At 43.3% G+C, this 21,527-nt stretch overlaps 1 protein-coding gene across 2 annotated transcripts in view; it reads right to left on the reverse strand.

The window, feature by feature from the left end:
• The window catches only part of PCSK6 (proprotein convertase subtilisin/kexin type 6), a 358,296-nt gene that overhangs the window by 133,777 nt on the left and 202,992 nt on the right, over positions 1-21,527 (reverse strand). For both annotated transcript variants that reach the window (XM_006874527.1, XM_006874526.1), the window contains exons 7-8: positions 13,466-13,638; positions 4,304-4,516 (exon numbers count right to left, since the gene is read on the reverse strand). In XM_006874527.1, coding sequence (XP_006874589.1) covers positions 4,304-4,516; positions 13,466-13,638 — 386 coding nt within the window. The remainder of the gene's footprint in view (positions 1-4,303; positions 4,517-13,465; positions 13,639-21,527) is intronic.

Raw genomic sequence — 21,527 nt, forward strand, 5'->3', positions numbered from 1 at the left:
GTAAAAGCCTAGATTGCCATGAAGACCTTGTTGGCAGAATTATGGACACCAATGGCAATTTCAGTGATGGCTCAGAAGAAAGTGAGGAGAGCTATAGGAAAGCCTTTATTGTCTCAAAGAATACATATGGCACCAGCAACAGAATGTTGCTAGAAATGTGGATATTGAATGTGCTTCTGGTGAGGCTTTAAAAGACAGTAATACACATGTGATTACACAATGAAGAAGAGTTTCCTGTTCATGCAGTGGCAAAGAACTTGCCTGAACTATGTTCAAGTGTTTGATTGTTGTTGTTGTTGTTAAATGCCGTCAAGTCGGTTCCGACCCATCGTGACCCTGTACAGGGTTTCCGAGGGTATAAATCTTTACAGGAGTAGAAAGCCTCATCTTTCTCCTGCAGAGCAGCTGGTAGTTTCGAACCGCTGACCTTATGGTTCGCAGCCCGATTCGTAACCACTACGGAAGGTGATAAACCTGGATATTTGGTTGATATTTCTAAGAAAGATCTTAAAAGGGCTGCATGGTTTCTCCTTGCTGCTTCTAGTAAAACATGAGAGAAGTATTTAAAAATGAACTGTACAAAATGAAAACAAAACTTAAAAGATTTGGAAAATTCTAGTGTACAAACTAAGGATATGTGTTCTAGAATATTCTTTGTTAAAGGCATTAATCATGTGACTGATGGGTCTAACCAACTATCAGAGCAGAATATGCATCAACTTAGACAGAAGGGAACAGAGAAAGAGCAAAAGGAAGCAACACTCTTGGAATTCCAGAGATAAGAAGCAGCCAAAGGAGGTGCATCTTGTCCACCAAGAAAAGAAAGGAACCACCCCTGAAGCAACTCAGAGACTAATAGACTGCTAGGAGGAGCACTGGAAGCAGGATTGCCTTGATTTCAAAGGGTGGCTTGCTGAGTTTCAAAGGGCGGGGTCAAGGCCTTCTAAGTTTCAAAAAGACAGATCTCTACCAACTCAGCTCCAGAATTTGGGGCAGCCATTAAAGGTGCTAGGGGAATTGGGCTGCTGCCCGAAGCTCAAGTCGCAGGACTGTCATAACCTAGGGGCAGAAGAGTGTGGGACTACTCTTGCCTGGGTCAAGAGTGTGGGATTGTCATTCATATGGGCTGGGAAAATGGGGCTGCCCAAACTGAAGGAGTAGAGTTGCCATCCCAATGGGCCAGGGAGGAGGAGCTTAAACCCAGAGCCATTGCCCAGATGTTTCCAAGGAACAGAGGATTATTTTCAAGCCTTGAGAGTTAATGTAATTTGTTCTACTGGGCTTTGGACTTGCTTGGCGCCTTCTTTTCCTCTAATTTCTCCCATTTGTCATGGAAATGTCTACCTTATGCCCGTTCTCCCACTGCACTTTGGAAACAGATCACTTGAATCTAGATTTCACAGGGTAACCGATGAAGAGGAAATTTGCCCCTGGGTAGAACAGGTCTAACGTCTCATCCATATTTGATTCCAATGAGTCAAAGGATGAGATTTTGGATGTGGCATTGATTAAAGATTTAATGGGGGTAAATGTGTTTTGCATGTGGGAATGACTTGAATTCTGGGGGACTAAAGAGTAGAATAGTGTTCACCAAGTTGGGCTAATGTATGTGGCTGCTTTCTATGTACATACAAATAAATTCATTCTTCAAAAAAATATAAAGAGTAGAATTTTATGGATTGAATTATGTGCCCCCTAATCTGTGTTGGAATTCATAGCTTCTAAGCCTATGGTTAGAGTCCTGGTGTGGTGCTGTAGGATAAAGCACTGGACCACAAGGTCAGCAGTTCAAACTCAACAGCCACTCCTTGGAAATCCTATACAGGGTCACTATGAGTCAGAACTGACTCAACAGCACTTAACAACAACAACAACAAGCCTGTGGTGTGGGCTGTCTGTGTTGTCACTTGCTAATGCGGCAGGAGCAGTACAGGGTTTATCTTGAGTCAACCTTTTCTGAGATAAATTAAATAAGCAAGTGAGCATAGATGGTGAGGAGAGACTGCAAGTCACATGAAGATATCCCAGAACCAGAAGCTCAAACAGACAAGGACGTCCCTTTAGATTTGGCAGAGAGAACAAGTCTTCCCCTAGGGCCAACATCCTGAATTCAGTCTTCTAGGCTTTTAACCTGTGAGAAAAGAAAATTTTCTCACAGTTTAAAGAGTCATCCACTTGTGGTATTTCTTTTATAACAGCTCTTGATAACTAAGACATCTCCCAGACACAAGGTTCCAGCAGTTACTTTGCAAAAACCTTATAGTAAATATTCAGCTCCTCTTCCAAAGGAACCATCTCTATCAGTCTGTCTGTCTCACACATACAGATGTGTGATACAAGCCCCACTCCCAGGTTGGAATAGCCCATCCTCTCTGCACCCAGCCCACTGTACAAAGGGTCCAAAAATGCAAGCTCAGATTCACCCCCATTCACCAGTAGACCTGTGTTAGGTTTCCGCACAAGCATCTATTTTATTAGACTCCAGGAAGTTCATGTTCAGATGAGTGAGATTTTGAAAGGAACAGACACCATTCAGAATCTCAGTTGCCCATCCTGGTGCATGCACTCCAAAAGAAGAAGCAAATAACAACCTAATTTAATTATTGAGCAAACTAACCCAACCATGGCGGACTGGTGTTTAGCACTCCCAGCTGACTTTCCAGACAGAGAAGAGCAAAGAGAGACCAGGTGGCTTGCGTGCAAATAGTTTCTAAAGTCGTGGACACCAGGCAGGAGAAATGAAAAGATGCTAGTGAGCTTTAAAATTAATCCATGCCAGGACAGCTCCAAGGCCTCATTGTTAAAATGTCTAAAAACCAACTTAATGACTACATTTAAATTTGGAATTATTTTGGAGTTGAAACTTTCCCCCTCTTTTTAAAATAGGAAAGGAAGAAGTATAAATTCCACCCACATAATAAACAGTTATTTTTTAAAGAATAAATACAATTTAAAATTAATGTGAGTGGAGACGTTGGGTAGTGCAAACAGTTAACACAGTAGGCTACTAACTGAAAGTTGGAGGTTCAAGTCCATGTAGAGGTGACTCAAAAGAAATGTCTGGCAACCAACTTCCAAAAATCCAGCCATTGAAAACCCTTTGGAGAACAGTTTTTACTCTGACACACAGTGGGTCTCTTGAGATGGGTGAATTCCACAGCAACTGATTTTTTTTATTTAGAAAATAGACTAGAACCACAGCATTAAGATAATAAATCTCTTTACGTTAATAAAGAAACCAGAGGAAGCATTTGGAAGGAAGGGAATGCCTAGAACACTTGGATTTCTCATGTGTTTTAGTATAAAGCCTCACTCTACTTACAAATGGAACCGGTACTGGTCAATAGAATTCCAAGTGATGTGACCACAGGATTGAAGACAGGAACCATCATGGTGCGCATGCATAAGCATGGAGTCCAGTCTTACATGATCTTTTATACATCTCTAAAACCATGTTGTTGTGCCATTGAGATGTGCCACTGAGTTGATTCTGACTCACAGTGAGCCGTTGGCAACCATTGGACAGAGTAGAACTGCCCCAGAGGGTTTCTTTTATAAAATCAGACTACTACATCTTTCTCCCATGGAGTGGCTGGTGGGTTTGAACCATTGACCCTCCAATTAGCTGAGAGTTTAAATACCGAGCTACCAGAGCTCCTTTCTAAAGCCACAGAAGTTTTCCACTGGTACATTTGTGCAAAGATGAAAAAGGCAGGGCTAGAGGAGGATTGTTAAAGAACTATAGATCCTTCCCTTGGGGTTTGCTAATCACAAATGAATGAAGCAATCCTGGGGCTTTGGCACATACCCTGGACCTCATTCATCTCTTGTTAAGGGGGAAGGCAGCTGTCTCCAAAGGGCTGGATGCAAGCCATGCACTCTTCAATTCACAAAACTCCAAACCAACAAAAACAAACCAAAATAAAACCCCTAGTCACCATGGAGCGGGCTCTAACTCATGACAAGCCCATGTGGGTCAGAGTAGAACTATGCTCCATAGGATTTTCACTGGCTGCATTTTCAGAAGGGGCTCACCAGAAGGGGTCTTTCTCTGAAGGTGTCTCTGGTTGGATGCAAACCACCAGTGTCTGCTTTAGTAGCTGAATATTTGATTAGCACCTTCCAGAGAGTTTTATGAAGTCCTGGTGTGTCACTGTAGGATAAATACTAGACTGCCAACCACAAGGTTGGCTATTCAAACCCACCAGCCACTCCTTGGAAACTCTCTGCAGGGCTGCTATGAGTCAGAAGCGACTGGATGGCACTTTGCAACAAGAGATTCGAACGTGCCCACCAAACTCACTATTTTCCGCTCGTAAAAGGCACCGCTGCTGTAGGTGGTGGCCAGCGTGGACGCACACTCCTCCAGGTACCAGGGCTTGTAGCCATTCTCAGTGGTGCTGCTGACAGAGATGGTGTAGATGCTGTTGGTGTAGCCGTCACAGGCGCAGTAGTCACCTTCTCTCCCACCGTTTCCAGAGGCCCAGACGAAAATGGAGCCCAGGCCCTGTCGGCCCTGGAGGGGCAAGAGAAACACACTGTAAACCAGGGCAGCAGACCCTAGCGGGGCTGCACAGGTAGGGTGTACACCAGTCTGGAGTCTTCATCTAAAAGTTCCTGCACAAGAGGAAGGAGGGAGCATCAAGACATCACTAAATTGCTCAGGCCCTGCTGTTGAGGAGACTCTGCTGATGTTAATACAGTGCTTTTACCTGTGGCAACAGCCGTACGCCACAGAGTCACAGGACTCCAAAGAGCCCTCTGTTCTTCACAGGAACACTGAATGCACAAATACAAGCGGCACTGTTTCAAAGCAGTGCCCATAATTTTCATTAACATGACTCATAATAAAAAAAAGACCAAGTTGAGCTACAAGTTAAGTCAGAGATGAAGCAGGAAGGCTCAGTCAGTCACTTCAACTGTTCTGAACTGAAAGAGACAGCCTTGAGGGGAAATGTGACTGAAGATGTGCCCTTTTTTGTTATTTTAAAAAGCCAGCTAGTTTTGCATATAGGATGGGAGAGAGAATTCTGGTTGAAGTTTGTACAAGCAAGGAGTGTCTGGCTGCTCCTGGGAGTCTGAACTGCAGCCTGGAGGCTTTGGCACAGGTGAAGGTTGGGATCTTGAGTCAGGGCAGCAACTTCACCAGTGAGTGGGTTTTGGTTTGTAAAGAATGGACACAGGAAAGTTAGTCTCTGAAGGACAATGGTTGATCAGGGTGGGTCCCTGTGCCTCTAGTTTACTCCACACTGATAGAACCAATGATTTCTCAGAGAGTCAAGTGGTCACTCTGGTCACAGACTCACTTAACCAGGAAAAACTCGGAGATTAGTGATTGGTTCAGTCCAGATGGCTAGGCTTGTTAGCTATGCACAGCCCCACCTGGAGAAGAGTGCCAGATCCACCTGGCTGTGCTTGTGTGTCTGCTCTGTGAGTCCACACCACTCCAGCACATACACCAAGCGGACCAGCAGTTCCCTGACCTCTTTGTGACTGTTTTGCCATGCTCCTACTGTGTCCTCCAGTTACAACCTCAACAGAACCCACAGGAAGGGGACTTGAGCTCACTCAGTTCTGCAATATCATGATGCCTGGTTTATACTTCTCTACATCTTAAAGGGGCAACTGCCTGATGGCCAGAAGCCAAAAACTTAACCTTCTGGAAGAAAGGCATAGAGTACTAAAGAAATGGCTACGTCTGTGCATCTGATTAGTTGTAGGAAATTATTACACTGACGCTCATTGAAAATGACTAAAATCTAAATGGGAAGGTATGTGACCATCACTGTAACAAGCAATATTATTGAACTGACGCAGTCTTGTGGCTCCCTGTGTGTCAGAGTAGAAGTGTGTGCCACAGAGTTCTGAACGGCTGATTTTTGGAAGCAGAGTGCAAGGCTGTCTTCCAGGGGCTCATGTGGGTGGACTTGAACAGCCAATCTTTCCTTTAGCAGTCAAGTGCATTAACTGCACCACCAAGGAGCTCCTAACCCATCCCATTCGAATTTTATACCACATGAACATCATCTCTAAGACGCTGTCATCCATGACTCCCCGTCCCACTCAGGATTCTTTATAGAAAGTTGTCATTGTGCAAAGTGGAAAATGCTATGGATGGCTTCAGAAACAGTGAATCTCTAAGGTGCTTACAATCTGCTACAATGAAGATTCTGAGATTCAGCATGTCTAACACTTACAGGTGATGCCGATGGTGCTGGCGCCGGGACCCCATAGAGTGACAAAGATGAAGACTGAAATCTTTCCACTTTACACCCAGTATGTACTACAGGGGATCCTGGTGTGCTGCTGTGGTATAAAGCACTGGACTGCAAGGTCGTTTTGAGCCACAAGGTCAGTGTGCTTCAAATTTACCAACTGCTCCTTGGAAACACTATACAGGGTCGCTATGAGTCGGAACTGACTCGATGGCACCTAACAACAACAACTATATGTACTATGGACCAAGGAGTTCTCACAGGTGGCAGAGTATCCACAGGCTCTCTCTCTGCAGAGCAGTTGCTTGGACAAAGGGCATGGACATTAGGGGTACTCTGAGCTGTTTTGAGGACAGCTTGTTCACTTTGAGGTCCCCCACCAGCCAAAGGGCAGAGCTACAGGGATGTCCCAGCCTCCAGTGAACTTGCATTTCTGCTCAGTAAAGTCCCACCGAAACTATCTGAGTGCATTTCAGCGTCTTGCCTGGGAAGAGGTGAATGGATCTGTAAAGTGAGAACATTGTTTCTGTGGCGTGTCTACCATCGGGACACAACCAGTGGTTTTAGCCATGGCTGTATGACCCTCCCCCAGAATGAGGAGGAAAGCTTTAGAAGGACCAACATTAAACAGCTCTGCCATATCAATCTATGGCTCAATCGCTTTTTTAACGTAACATTTGCCATGTAAATTGTCTTACAGTGTACAATACAGCTGCATACGTCACAATGTGGTGCAACCACATTGTGGTTATTTTTCACTCTTCTTTACGACCCCAAACAGAAAGTCTGCACCAACTACATACGTACTTCCCCTCCCCCACACTTCTAGCCCGTGGTAACCTCCACTCTCTGCTTTCTGTATTCTAGATATTTCATATAAGTGGGATCATACTGAGCCCCTGGATGGCTCAAAGGTTCTGAAATTGGCTACTAACCTAATGGGTAGCAGTTTGAACTTACTCAGCAGGACTGTGTAAGAAAGACCTGGTGATCTACATTTTGTGACTGTGACAACCAAGAAAGCCCTATGGACCAATTCTACTCTGTTCCATATGCAGTTGCCGCAAGTTGGAATCAATTTGATGGCTGTGCGTTTTGTTCTGTTTTGGGGGGAGTGAATCATACAATGTTTGTCATTTGTGTCTGCTTTATTTCACTTAGCACAACTATGGCTTTTGGAATCTCCTACCATGCCACCACTATCAACCACCAAAGACTGAAGTCAGACTTTACAGAAACAGATCTCAGATGACAAATGGGGCCCGAGGAGGAGAAACAGATGGGATGAAGTTCTATTTGGGATCATCAGATCTGTCTGAGGGTTTTCCATGACAGAATTAGACAGCTGTGATTTCAGTCTCCCTGTATGAAACATTTTACTTCAGAATGACAAAAAAAATGACTTCAGTGTTTCAAGGAACTGTGACAAGAACAATAGGGGAACCTCATTGTCCCCCTGAAAACTTCCCCATTCTCTGACAGCTCAATGAAGCTGATACTCCTCAGAGTCTGGGATGTAAAGACCCCTTCTCTGCAGCGACCAAGCTTTCCAGAGCCTTATATGGGTTCAGTCTACACAGACTTCAGTGAATCAGAGAGCCAGAACAACCATTTGACTAGTGCAAAGTACACTCCCCACAAAGCCATCAAGACCCCTCCCTCCCCCATCAGCAGCATCTTTCATTTTTAGGAGGCACAGAAATAACAGGCATTCAGGAAGGTAGTCATTCAAGGCAGTGTCTCTCATTGAGAAAATGCAAGCTGTAATTTAGCAACCCTAACAGATCCATGTTGGAAGACGTGCAGCCAGAGTGTTCCTTGGAGGCCAGGATGGCCAAAGTTCGTCTCTCATACTTCTGACACATTGTCAGGAGGGACCAGTCACTGGAGAGGGATATCATGTTTGGTAAGGTGGAGGGTCAGAGAAAAAGAGGAAGACTCCCAGCGAGATGGACTGGCAAAAGTGGCAGCATCAATGGGCTCAAGTGTGGCAACAGTTGTGAGGTTGGCCCAGGACCAGGCAGTGTTTCATTCTGTTGTGCATAGGGCCACTATGAGTTGGTACCAACTTGATGGCACTTAACAACAACAACATCTGAGCTTAAATTAAGTTTCATTCTTCTTGTTGGCTGCCATCAAGTTGGCTTCCTGACTCACGGTGACCCTGTGTTCCATGGGGAGAAATGCCACAGGTCTTGTTGCATAGCAGACCATTGTGATCCACAGGGTTTTCATTTCCTGATTTTCAGAAGTAGATCACTGGGCCCCTTCTCTTAGTCTGTCTCAGTCTGGAGGCTCACAGAAATTTGTTTGGCACCCTAGCAACACACAAACCTCCACTGACAGGTGGGTGGTAGCTGTGCTGGGGTAGATGGGTCAGGAATAGTGCCTGGATCTCCCACATGGAAGGCTGCCACTGAACCACTTCTACCCCATAAGTCTACTTGTGAGGATGATGTGTCAATTGTCATCCAAAGTCAGATCTGTGGGATTCAGCTGGCAGCAGAGTTCTGGAGGAACTGGACTGGTTTAAACTGGAGGCTCCTGGAAGTCACTGCATGCCCAGCACTGCACATCTTTGGTGATCAACCTATCTGAATGGGCCTATTTTGTGTTTTCATGGAGCAACAGAGAGCAAGGGATGCTGTCACATGACCCAAGTGCGAGCAAGAGTTCAAGTGTTGCAGACGCATGTCTGTTTCCTCTCTTTCTTTCTCTTTATTCTCACAAAATGTGCACGTTCCATGAGTGTCTGGGTGAGCACTGAGCTTTGTGGCACACGAGCACCAACACCCCACTTCTGGCAACTTGGTTTTCAGGCATCCAAGGCAGGGGAGGGTGCCAAAGGAGAAGCCTCACTGTGTATTTACGGAGCAGGCTCACATCCAACTTCTATGAAATGCAAACCAGTCTCTCCTGGGCAAGGGGTGGAGCACCTGGCTGAGGTCCCAGGCCTGGGAAGTGGCAGGAAATCAGAGAAAGCCCCAGAGCACTCTTGGGTGTGGCAAAGCACATTGGGGGGCATTCTAAGATATACATTCTCAGCCCCCATCATGGGAAATTAATCAAAGTGGCCAAACCCAGTTAGGTCCAAAATTAGCAAACAAGTCTTGCTATTTAGAAAAAGGGAACAGTTAAAAATGGTGTTTCCCTGTGAAGCAAAGCTGAGCAGGGGACAAGGAAATGCTTTTATTTAAAATACAATCCTCCTGATACAAACTATATTTAAATTTTTTATTTTGTGACTTGTAGTTGAGAATATACACAACACAACTGTTTCTGAAAATACCATTTAGTGACACTGATTGCGTTCTTTGAGTTGTGTAATCATTTTCTGAGTTGTTTTCCCCCCATTAATACATGTTCACTGCCCACCCCCTAAGATTCTGATCTAATCTTCTGAGTTGCTTCTGTCAATTTGATCCTATATAAATTGTTCTTAAAAGAGTATAATGCTCAAGGCAGACATATTTTACTAGTTAAGTTAAACTATTATTTGGTTTTAAGATGATTTTAGGGGATAATTTTTGGCTTAAGGTTTAAAGACTCTCCCATGGCAGTAGGGTCAGAATGTCTGGATTCCATAAGAATTGACAATGCTGTTCTACATTTTTCCCTTTGATCAGAATTTTTCTGTAGAATCTTTGATCAAGGTGTTCAGAGGTGGTGGATAGGCATCGCCCAGCTTTTCTGGTCTCATGACAAAGGAGGCAGCTGCTCATGGAAGCAATTAGCCACACATTCCACATCCTCCTTTGCCTCCAGAGTCCCATTCCTCTGTTATTCCAGGTAGATGGAGACCAATGACTGTGCCCTGCATGGTCATTTTTAAGAGCCCAGGCACTACGCAATGAACAGAAGCTCTAAACACGTTATGATGCCAAGCAATTGGAATGTCCTATGAAACCATGACCCTAAACCTCCCAACCAAGAAAATGAATCCCATGAGGTCTTTTCCTCCTTCTTATTTTGTTTTTGTTGTTGTTGTAAATATACCTATCACACAACTTTTGATAAACCACATTTTCATCAGTGTGCATGGGTTACAGTATGAAGACTTTAGGATTCTCTCTTTGTCTTTGATTTTGGAGAGCTTGATTATTTTTATGTCTTGGTGACTTTTTATGTCTTGGTGACTTTCTTTTGGGGTCTATCCTTCCTGGAGTATGTTCGGCTTCTTGAATGTTTATCTTCTCATCTTTCAAGATGTTAGGGAAATTTTCTTCCAGAAACTCTTCAACTATCTGCTCTATGGGCTTCTCTGATTCTTCCAATTCTGGAATGCCAATAATTCTTAAGTTGTTTCTCTTCATATTATCCAGCATGAATCTTACACTCTCTTCAGATTTTTTAAATCCTTTTTTCAGCTTGCTCTTCTATCTTAGCAGTATTGAGAGATTTGTCTTCTAGCTCACTAGTTCAGGCTTCTATCTCTTCTATTCTGCTCCTTTCCCCTTTCAGTGTATTGCCCATTTCTGATATTTTATTATTAATCATCTGGACCTCTTTTTGTAGGTTTTGAATTGTTTCCAAGCTGTATCAATCTTGTTTGATTGCTCTTGTAGTACTTTCCTGACTTCTTCCTTGTTTTCCTCTACCCCTTTTTGGAGCATTTGACTTTGTTTCCATATCATTTTTCTGAATTCTTTCTCAGGCAAATCCAAAACCTGCCCTTCCTCTTCTGGGGAGCCTTTGTCTGTCTCCAGCTAATTTGTCTCAGTTACTCTTTTCTGTTTTTGGACATGTTTTGAGATCATTTGTTGTGTTTGAGATCTTTTGTTTGTCGTTTCCAGTAGTTATGTGCTTTTTAAAGGCTTAAATGGATGTTTGTTGTTGCATTATTAAGCATACTGGGTGTCTCCTGGTGGACATGATCAGGTGATAGGCTTCCCTTTTCAATGTAATGTTTAGCAGCTGTTATTGGCTCTTGTCTCAATGGTGGAATATTATGGGGTATGCTTGTAGCTTGGCTATATGGATCCAATTGCTGACTCTTCCTGGGTAACATAGGGAGGAAAAGCTCCCACCTCCAGGAAAAATGTGTGATCAAAAGGCCCCAAAGTAGAAGCAATATAAAAGCAGAGATAAGAACCTCCACTTTGAAACAAAAATAAAACTGTGGCCGACTGTCTAGTCACCTTGCTACACAGGCAGTGTGTTTGCACTGTAGAAGCCTCCAGTAGTGAGTGAGGGTGTCCACTTGCTCAGGCCCCTCCTTCAGTCACCACCATAGAGGTGTGAAGTTTACTATTTTTGTCTCTGAAGGTCAGTTAAGTCTCTGCATGTGCACAGCGTAGTTCTTGGAACAGTTGCGTCTTTTTATGTTGGGGTTTTACAGATTGTTCATATGGTTTGTATGTCAGGCCAAACCTGCTTTTTTCTTTCTGGATAGGCAGGGGTAAATGGTCCCGCACAAGTTAACTTTAGGGCTGGGACTCATAGGCAGAAGTCAAAAGCAGCAGCCAAAGGATTTGCCCTTGGATTGATGGGGTTCTTTCTCGCTGTGCTGTGGGAAAGCTGTGGTCTCAATGCTGGACTTTTTTTGGGGTGTGCCCCCTCTGCCTGAAGGTGTCCAGGCTGGGCAAAGAAGGCACAACAGGGAAGAGGAGGAAAAAAAACTTGTAGAATCCCTCCACACCTCCTTTTGCAAATGTCACTTCACCACTTTTAGCGCTGGTTCTCTGTGCCTTGACCGATTTCTAAAATGCAATGTTCTCCTTTATACCATGATTTTTCCACTGGCGGTTGAGGGAAACTGACGCCCTGACCCTTATGCAAGATCCAGAGCTCTGGTGTAGTTTCATTACAGCCACGTCTCTAGGTTTTCAGGCCCTCCCCCATGGAGCCTATCTTACCTGACTCTGCTCTGCTGCTGCCAAACCAGAAGTCTCCAGTATGAGAACTTAAAAAAAAAAAAGTTTAATTATATAAATACTACAAAGGGCTTAGGAGTGTAGGTCCCCTGGTGGTGCTGCAGGACAAGAACTGGACTGTTAACCACAAGGTTGGTGGTTTGAGCCCACCAGCCACTCAGCACAAGAAAGATGAGGCTTTTAGCTTTCGTGAACATTTACAGCCTCGGAAACCCTATAAAGGGTCACTATTAGTTGGAACAACGATGGGCCAACCTCCCCTATCCTGAAGAGAGAAGGCATGAATGCTGGCCCCAGAGAAGCCTTGCCTTCCTGCCAGACCAGCCAGAACTCTCCAGCCATGCACTGCACTCTAGGCTAGGGCTTGCTGGGCCACAGCTCCATCTGCTCCAAGAAGCAATCCTCACTCAGAAATGTGCCTTGAGTCCCACTTTTAAGAACTGCTGCATCTGTTGGCTTCTTTTCCTCACCTCAAGATCAAAAACTGATGGTGAAGAGTTGCTGGAAGGCAGGGCAGGAGTGGATGTCTGCCGAGCCTGGTCCCCTAACAGCCCATCTGTGGAGAACAAGCCACTCAGAAGCTCACTCTCTAGTCTTCTGGTGAGGCTTTACCCAAGGAACTCTGCATATGTTGGGCCTCGTGCTGGCAGTTGTTTGAGACCATTGCCGAGGCCACTGTGTTTTTGGAGTGCTTTCCAACCTTGGGAGCTCATCTTCTAGCACTATATCAGGCAGTATTCTGGAGTGATCCATAGGGCTTCCGCTGGCTAATTTTTGGAAACAGATTGCCAGGTCTTTCTTCCTAGTCTTATCTTTGCCTGGAAGCTCTGCTGACACCTGTCCACCATAGGTGACCCTGATGGGATTTGAAATACCAGTTGCATAATTTCCAGCATCAAAGCCACGCACAAGCCACAGCAACAGACATCTCCACAGTCCAACCACTAGACAGATGGAGGTGGCATGAAAAACCCTGACTACCTGCTTTGGTAGGGACACTGGGTTTACACATTGCTTGGCACAGAACTGGAAACTTTCATGTTGTGTATTTCTGTGGGAAGGTGGACCAAGGCCCAAGATACCCTTTCTATCAACACTGGACAAATCACAGCTCAAGGCATCTGACTGAGACCCCTCCCACACATCTGATGGCACCCCTTGCCAAGGGCAGAATCCTGCGCTGACCTGATGAGAGCTGGTGCTCCCTGGACAGCAACATTGCAGTGAGGGCACACCCCTTGGCCCCACCCTTCTTCACACTTGTCCTGGCAGCAGGGTCTCCCCATCCAACGTCAGGGCTCTGGGCGAGCACCACGCTCTCTCTATTGCTACAATGACAGCCCTGCCTCAGAGCTCATGCTGCCTGGGGCTGCAAACCTTTTTAATGCCATATTCGAAGGCTTGCTTGGCTAGCCGTCCAGGCCCATCCACTGTCTTCCCATCATCGTCTGGCCCCCAGCTTGCACTGTAGATATCGATGTAGTTGGGTCGGATGCCGAGCGACTTTGCTTCTACGACGTCAGTCACGTCACCATCCAACATACGGATGCCTGGAAGCACAGAGGAGATGCAGCATGAATGGGAATCACGTGAGGACAGCCACACGGCCTGCATGCAGGGCTGCAGAAGAGCCTGGCAGCTACCACTATGACACTGTTATGCATACTAATGGGTGTTGGGAAGGTGCTTTTTTCAAAATTACTTTGGAAATATTTCTCCTGTTCTTGCTAGTTGATGGACGAGAATGAAAGTGATACCCCAGGCCACCATGGAAATTGCTCCAAATGCAGGGAAGCCACCAAGGAAACGAAGCATCTTCAAAATATGGGTTTAAACAGTTTCTATTGGTATTTTAAGACTTCATTTCTATAGCAGAGCTCCAGAATCCTCTTCAGTTTTCACTGCTGTTAATAGTTATTCCATCTGACCAAATAATTCAAGAAGCTAAATTATATGAACAAAAACATAGCAAAGGGATTGGAGGAAGACTCATTAATAACCCGTGGTATGCAGACAGCAAGAATTTCCTTGCTGAAAGAGAACAGGATTTCAAGCACGTACTGATGAAGATCAAAGACTACAGTCTTCAATATAGATAACACCTCAACATAAAGAAAAGAAATATCCTCAAAACTGGACCAATAAACAACATCATGATAAATGGAGAAAAAATGATGTTATCAAGGATTTCATTTTATAAGGATCTCCAATCACCACTCATGGAAGCAGTCACCGAGAAATCAAACAACATACTGCACTGGGCGAATGTGCTAAAAAGCAAAGATGTCACTTTGAGGACTAGGTATGCCTGATCCAAGCCATATTCTTTTCAATTGTCTCATGTGCATGTGAAAGCTGGCAATGAATAAAGAACCAAAGAAGAATTGATGCATTTAAATTTGGTGTTGGCAAGGAATACTGAATATAACATGGACTGCCAGAATAACCAACAAATAAATCCTTTGGGAAGAAGTACAGGCATAATGCACCTTAGAAGTGAAGATGTGAGACTTTGTCTCACATACTATGGACACGATCATGAAAAATCAGACCCTGGAGAAGGACATCATGCTTGGTAAAGTAGAGAATCAGGAAGGCCCTCGCTGACAATGACACAGTGGCTTCAACAATGAACTCAAACAGCAATGACTGTGAGGTTAGAGTAGGTCCAGACAGTCTTTGGCTGGTTGCACAGAGGGTCACTATGAGTTGGGATTCATTGACAGCACCACCACCACCAAATAATCAGCATTTCTTTCTCTTCTTTTTATTATTTTCTTCTCAAAGAAGCAAACAAGGAACTTTGAACTGGAAGACATCAGCCTACCCCCTGGCCTATCTCAGAGACAACGGGAGGTCCTGGATATACTTGTCATCTCACCTGTCTCTTTAGGGTCTGTGTGCTCTGAAGGACGCTTAGGGTCAAACATAGGAGACTAAAGGTTCCTCAAGAGAAACACAAAGGCAAGAGGGTAAGTGGCTTCCCACATTTCCTCTCCCAGTGCCTGCCTCCAGACGAGGGTGTTTGCTCCCACCACTCTCCTATCACACTCTCCACCAAACCAGGAAGGTTTAGTGCCCACTCCCGCCCCCCACAGTGCTCACCCAGAGAAGGGGTCTCCCTGATATCTGCCAATTCATCCAAGGAGCCCCTTACATACTGAGCTCAGCTCTAAGTGATGGTCAAGCATTTAATCAAAAAGAATTTTAAATCTTGGAGTTTTTTAAGACTTAAAGGACTTAGGCACAAAGACACAAATAGGTTGAAAGTGAAAGGATGGCAAAATTTTCTATGCATCAAAAGACAGCAAGTGTGGTGATTTTAACATCATACAAAATAGACTTCAAGACAAAATTTAAATTATAAAAGAAAAAGGACTCTACATAATGATGAAAAATCAATCCATGAGAAGCATATAATAGTGATCAATATTTATACATTCAATCTCAGAGTCCCCAAATGTATAAATCAAACATTGACAGAATTAAAGGGAGAAACAGGTCTATAATAATAGTTGTTAATGTTGTTGTTAAGTGTCATTGAGTTGATTCCGACCCATAGCGACCCTGTGTAGGGTTTCCAAGGAGTAGCTGGTGAACTTGAACTGCCGACCTTGCAGTTCAAATGGCTTTGCGGTCTGGCGCATTAACCATAGCACCACACCAGGGCTCCACAATAATAGTAAGAGACTTTAATAAGCCAGTTTTGATAATGAGTACAACTAGAAAGAAGATCAATAAAGAAATAGAAGATTTGAACATTATTAACCAGTCAGAACTAATAGACATATATAGAACACTGCCGCAAACAGCAGTACAATAAACATTCTTATATAGTACACATGTTCCTCTTCACTTCCAGCAAGCAAGGTTGTATCATCTGCATATTGCAGGTTTTTAATGAATCTTCCTCCAATCTTGAGGTCATGGTTTTCTTCATATAATCCAGCTTCTCTGATTATTTGTTCAGCATACTGATTGAATAAGTAAGGTGAAAGAATACAACCCTGGTGCACACATTTCCTAATTTTAAACCATTTAGTGTTCTCTTGTTCTGTTCTAACAACTCTCTCTTGGTCCATGTACAGGTTCCTCATGAGCACAATTAAGTGTTCTGGAATACTCATACTTCACAATGTTGCTCACAGATAATACAACCTTACTTGCTGAATGTGAAGAGGACTTAAAATACTTATTGATAGACCACAGCCTTCAGTATGGGTTGCACCTCAATGTAAAGAAAACAAAAATCCTCACCACAGGACCAATAATCAACATCTCGATCAACCATCAACATTCATGGAAACAACAGACAAGAAATCAAATGACGCATTGCATTGGGCAAATCTGCTGCACAAGACCTCCTTAAAGTGTTGAAGAGCAAAGATGTCAGTGTGAGGACTAAGGTGCACCTGACCCAAGCCATGGTATCTTCAATAACTTCATATGCATGTGAAAGCTGGACAGTGAATAAGGAAGATGGTAGAAAAACTGATGCTTTTGAGTTATGGTGTTGAAGGAGAACACTGAAAGTACCATGGACTGCCAAAAGAACAAACAGATCTGTGTTGGAAGAAGTGTAGCCAGAGTGCTCCTTGGAGGCCAGAATGGCCATACTTTGTCCTTCATACCTCAGACATATTGTCAGGATGGACCAGTACCTGGAGAAGGATATCATGTTTGGTAAAGAAAAAGAGAAAAAAACCCAATGAGATGGACTGGCACAGTGGCAGCATCAATGGGCTCAAATGTAGCAATGATTGTGAGGTTGGCTTAAAATCGGACAGTGTTTTGTTCTGTTGTGGTCACTATGAGTTGGGACTGACTCAATGGCACCTAACAACAAGTACACATGGATTGTTTTCCAGGACAGCCCATATCTCAAACCAAGTCTTAATAAATACAGTTTGAGACAAACCAAGTCTCAAAAATGTAAAAAGATTGAAATCATACAACATATCTTCTCCCATTAATAGTATAAAACTAGAAACTAACAGAAGGAAAATTAGAAAATACACAAATATGTGGAAACCAACATACTACATGGTGGATCTATAGAGTAAACACTGGACTGCAAAACAAGTCTACTGTTTGAGCCTACCAGCTACTCTGTAGGAGAAAGATAAGGCTTTCTGCTCCTATAAATATTTACCACCTCTGAAGCTCTATACAGTGTCACTATGAGTCCGAATCAACTGGATGGCACTTAACAACAACAAGAAGCAACCATGGGGTCAAAGAGTAAATCAAGAGAGAAATAAAAAAAAAAACCAAAAACTTGGTTTTGCATGATAATGAAGCACAACATACAAAAACCTTTGGCATGGAGCCAAAGACAGTACTCAGATGGATATTAATATGGTAAATTTCAACATTAAAAAAGAAGAAAGATCACATATCCACAGCTTAACGCTACAGCTTGAGGAATTAGAAAGGGAAAGCCAAAGGTATCCAAAGAAAGAATATAATTAAGATCAGAGAAGAAATAAATGAAATACAGAAAAATAATAAAGAGAATCAATGAAATCATAATTGTGTTAGTTAAGTTCTGTGTCAACTTGATTGAGCCAGGATGAACAGGCACAGGTAACTCTATGATGATTGGCTATGAGCAGCCAGTCAATTGAAAGGCTGTTTCCTTAGGGGTGTGGCCTGCTCCCAATGGACATGCAGGAAAGTCTCCCAATCTCCCCTGCTGCGTCAGGATCTTGAATCTGGGTCGTCTTCCAACCTCCGTTCTTTAAACCTGAGCCATTAGCCTGCTCTATTGTACGTTTGCCTGCTGGGCCCACCTGCTGAGTGTGCCTGGAAATCCTGATGCCCAATGGAGGGAGGGCCCTACACACCTGTTCCCGTCAATTCAGCTCAGAGCCCCATGCCACTGGTTCTGTAGCACACCTGCGCAGGCATTGGCAGACCATCACCCTGCTGCCACCCCTGCTCCAGTGCCAAAGTCCTGCTCTGTGCCCCAACTTGGGATTCCTGCCTTCTGGAACTGCCTACAGATGTTGGTTCACGTGGCCTACACTTGGGATTCTCCTATCTCTGTAACAGTGAGGCATTTCCTTGATATAAACATATACTTATACATATATAATTTGTTGTTGTTGTTAAGTGCCGTGGAGTTGGTTCCAACTCATGGTGACCCTGTACAGGGTTTCTGAGGCTGTAAATCTTTACGGGAGCAGAAAGCCTCACCTCTCTCCCACGGAACAGCTGGTAGTTTTGCACTGCTGACCTTGCAGCTCTCAGCCCAATTCATTACCACTATGCTACCAGAGCTCCATAAATATACACACAATCAAGCTGGAGGATCAGGTAGACATGCAGTGAGGAACTCCGTCACCAACAACACAGAATACCAGTCAAAGCAGACTCAGGGTATGGTGCTAGAACTCTGAACCACATCTAAAGGAATATTTAGAAGATTGGAAGGCTTACAGCTAGGGGAATTTGTAGCAGAATCAAGGAATCCATTGTTTCATAAATCAAGAAGCTCAGCTATAACCGGAGCTGCCATCTTGGGATAGACCAAGTGAGGGAAGGATCAGAACAGCCACGAACGCCTGACAGGACTATGGATATACAAGTGTGGACATTCATTTGTTGGTATCTGTTCATTGGTCTCTCGCTATCTGCGCACCTTCATTCTAGATATTAGAGGGGGTGCCTGAGTGAATGGGCACCCCACCCCCTCCCCTGGAGGGTTCTACTACACATGCGGACAGATCTCCTCAAAATATCAAGTGACAGTTTCCACTTGAAACCAAATGGCCACCACTCGTCTGTCAGTTTGTCGTACTGTGGCGGCTTGTGAATTGCTATGATTCTGAAAGCTATGCCACTGGTATTTTAAATAACCAGCAGGGTCACCTATGGTGGACAGGTTTCAGATGAGCTTCTAGATGAAGACAGACTAGGAAGAAAGAGTGATGAACTACTTCTGAATCTTTAGTCACTGAAAACCTTATGAATACCAGAGAAACACTGTCAGATATAGTGCTGCAAAATGAGCCCTGCAGGTTGGAAGGCATTCAATATGTGACTGGGGAGGAGCTGCCTCCTAAAAGTTGAGTTGACTGTGATAACATGAATGGAGTAAAGCTCGTGGAAGAAAAACCCGCAGGATCTTCATTTTCTGATAACACACAACTCAAAATGAAGAGAAAGAGCTGTAAACATCCACTGAAAATCAGAACATGGAATGTACAAAGTATGAATCTGGGAAAACTGGAAGTTGTCAAAAAGGAAATGGAACGCATAAACATTGATATCTTAGACATTCGTGAGCTGAAATGGACGGGTATTGCGATTTTGAATCTGATAACCACATGGTTTACTATGCTGGGAATGACAAATTGAAGAGGAATGGTGTTGCATTCATCGTCAAAGAGAACATATCCAGATCAGTCATGAGGTACAATGCTGTAAGTGATAGGATAATATCCATGCACCTACAGGGAAACCCAGTTAATACCACTATTATTCAAACTTATGCACCAACCACTAAAGCCAGTGAGAATGAAATAGAAGAATTCTACCAACTTCTTCAATGTGAAATTGATCAAACATGTAATCAAGACGTATTGATCATTACTAATGACTGGAATGCAAAGGTTGGGAGCAAAAAGGAAAGATCAGTAGTTGGAAAATATAGTCTTAGTGATAGAAATGATGCTGGAGAATTCATGACAGAATTCTGCAAAACTAATGATTTGTTAATTTCAAATACCTTCTTTAGACAGCATAACAGATGACTACACACATGGACCTCGCCAAATAGAATACATAGAAATCAAATTGACTACATCTGCAGAAAGATCAGATGGAAAAGCTCCATATCATTAGGGAAAACAAGGCTAGGGGCAGACTGTGGAACATATCATCAATTACTCATATGCAAATTCAAACTGAAGCTGAAGAATATAAAAACAAGTTCACAAGAGCCAAAAAACGACCTTGAATATATCCCACCTGAATTTAGAGATCATCTGAAGAACAGATTTGATACATTAGACACTAAAGACTGAAGAACAGAGGAGATGTGGGATGACATCCAGAACATTATACATGAAGAAAGCAAATAGTCATTGAGAAGAAAAGAAAGAAGGAAAAGATCAAAATGGATGTCAGAAGAGACACTGAAACTTGCTCTCCAGCACAGAGATGCTAACCAAATGGAAGAAATGATGAGGTCCAAGAGCTGAACAGAAAACGATCAGCTCGAGAAGATAAAGCCAAATATTACAATAAAATGTGCAAAGATCTAGAGTCAGAAAACCAAAAAGGAAGAACACGCTCAGCATTTCTCAAGCTGGGGGAAGTGAAGAAAAAGTTCAAGCCTCAACTTTCGCTATTGAAAGATTCTCTGGGCAAATTATTGAATGATGTAGAAAGCATCAAGAGAGGATGCAAGGAATTCACAGAGTCACTGTACCAAAAGGAAAGGGTTAATGTTCAACCATTTCAAGAGGTAGCATATGATCAAGAGCAAATGATATTGAAGGAGGAAGTGCAAGGTTCATTGAAGGAATGGGCAAAGAACAAGGTACCAGGAATTGATGGAATAAAAATAGAAATCTTTCAAGAAAGTGAGGCGGCACAGGAGGCACTCACTCATCTCTGCCAAGAAATTTGGAAGACAACTATCTAGCCGACTGATTGGAAGAGATCCGTATTTGTGCCCATTCCAAAGAGAGGTGACCCAATGGAATGCGGAAATCGAACAAACCCTTTGATATCTCATGCGAGTAAAGTTTCGCTAAAGGTAATACAGAAACGGCTATAGTCATACATTGACAGAGAACTTACAGATGTTCAAGCCGGATTCAGAAGGACGTAGAAGGAGGGATATCATTGCTGATATCCAATGGATCTTGGCTGAAAGCAGAGAATATCAGGAAGATGTTTACCTGTGCTTTATTAACTATGCAAAGGCTTTCAATTGTGTGGATCATGATAAGCTATGGACAACATTGCAAAGTATGAGTATTCCAGAACACTTAATTGAGCTCATGAGGAATCTATACCTGGACCAAGAGGCAGTTGTGTGAACAGAACATGGGAACACCGAATGTTTTAAAATTAAGAAAGGTGTGCGAGAAAGTTGTATTCTTTCACCACACTTATTAAACCTGTATGCTGAGCAAATAATCCAAGAAGCTGGGTTCTATGAAGAAAAATGTGGTGTTAGGATTGGAGGAAGACTCATTAACAACCTGTGATATGCAGATGATACAATCTTGCTTGCTGACTGTGAAGAGTACTTAAAACATTTACTGATGAAGACCAAAGAGCACACACAGCCTTCGGTATGGATTACATCTTAATGTAAAGATAACAAAAATCCTTACTACTGGACCAATAAACAACATTCTTATCAATGGAGAAAAGATTGAAGTTGTCAAGGACTTCATTCTTCTTGGATCAACTATCAACA

Source organism: Chrysochloris asiatica, unplaced genomic scaffold, assembly GCF_000296735.1.
Source record: "Chrysochloris asiatica unplaced genomic scaffold, ChrAsi1.0 scaffold00282, whole genome shotgun sequence".
Lineage (NCBI taxonomy): Eukaryota > Metazoa > Chordata > Mammalia > Afrosoricida > Chrysochloridae > Chrysochloris > Chrysochloris asiatica.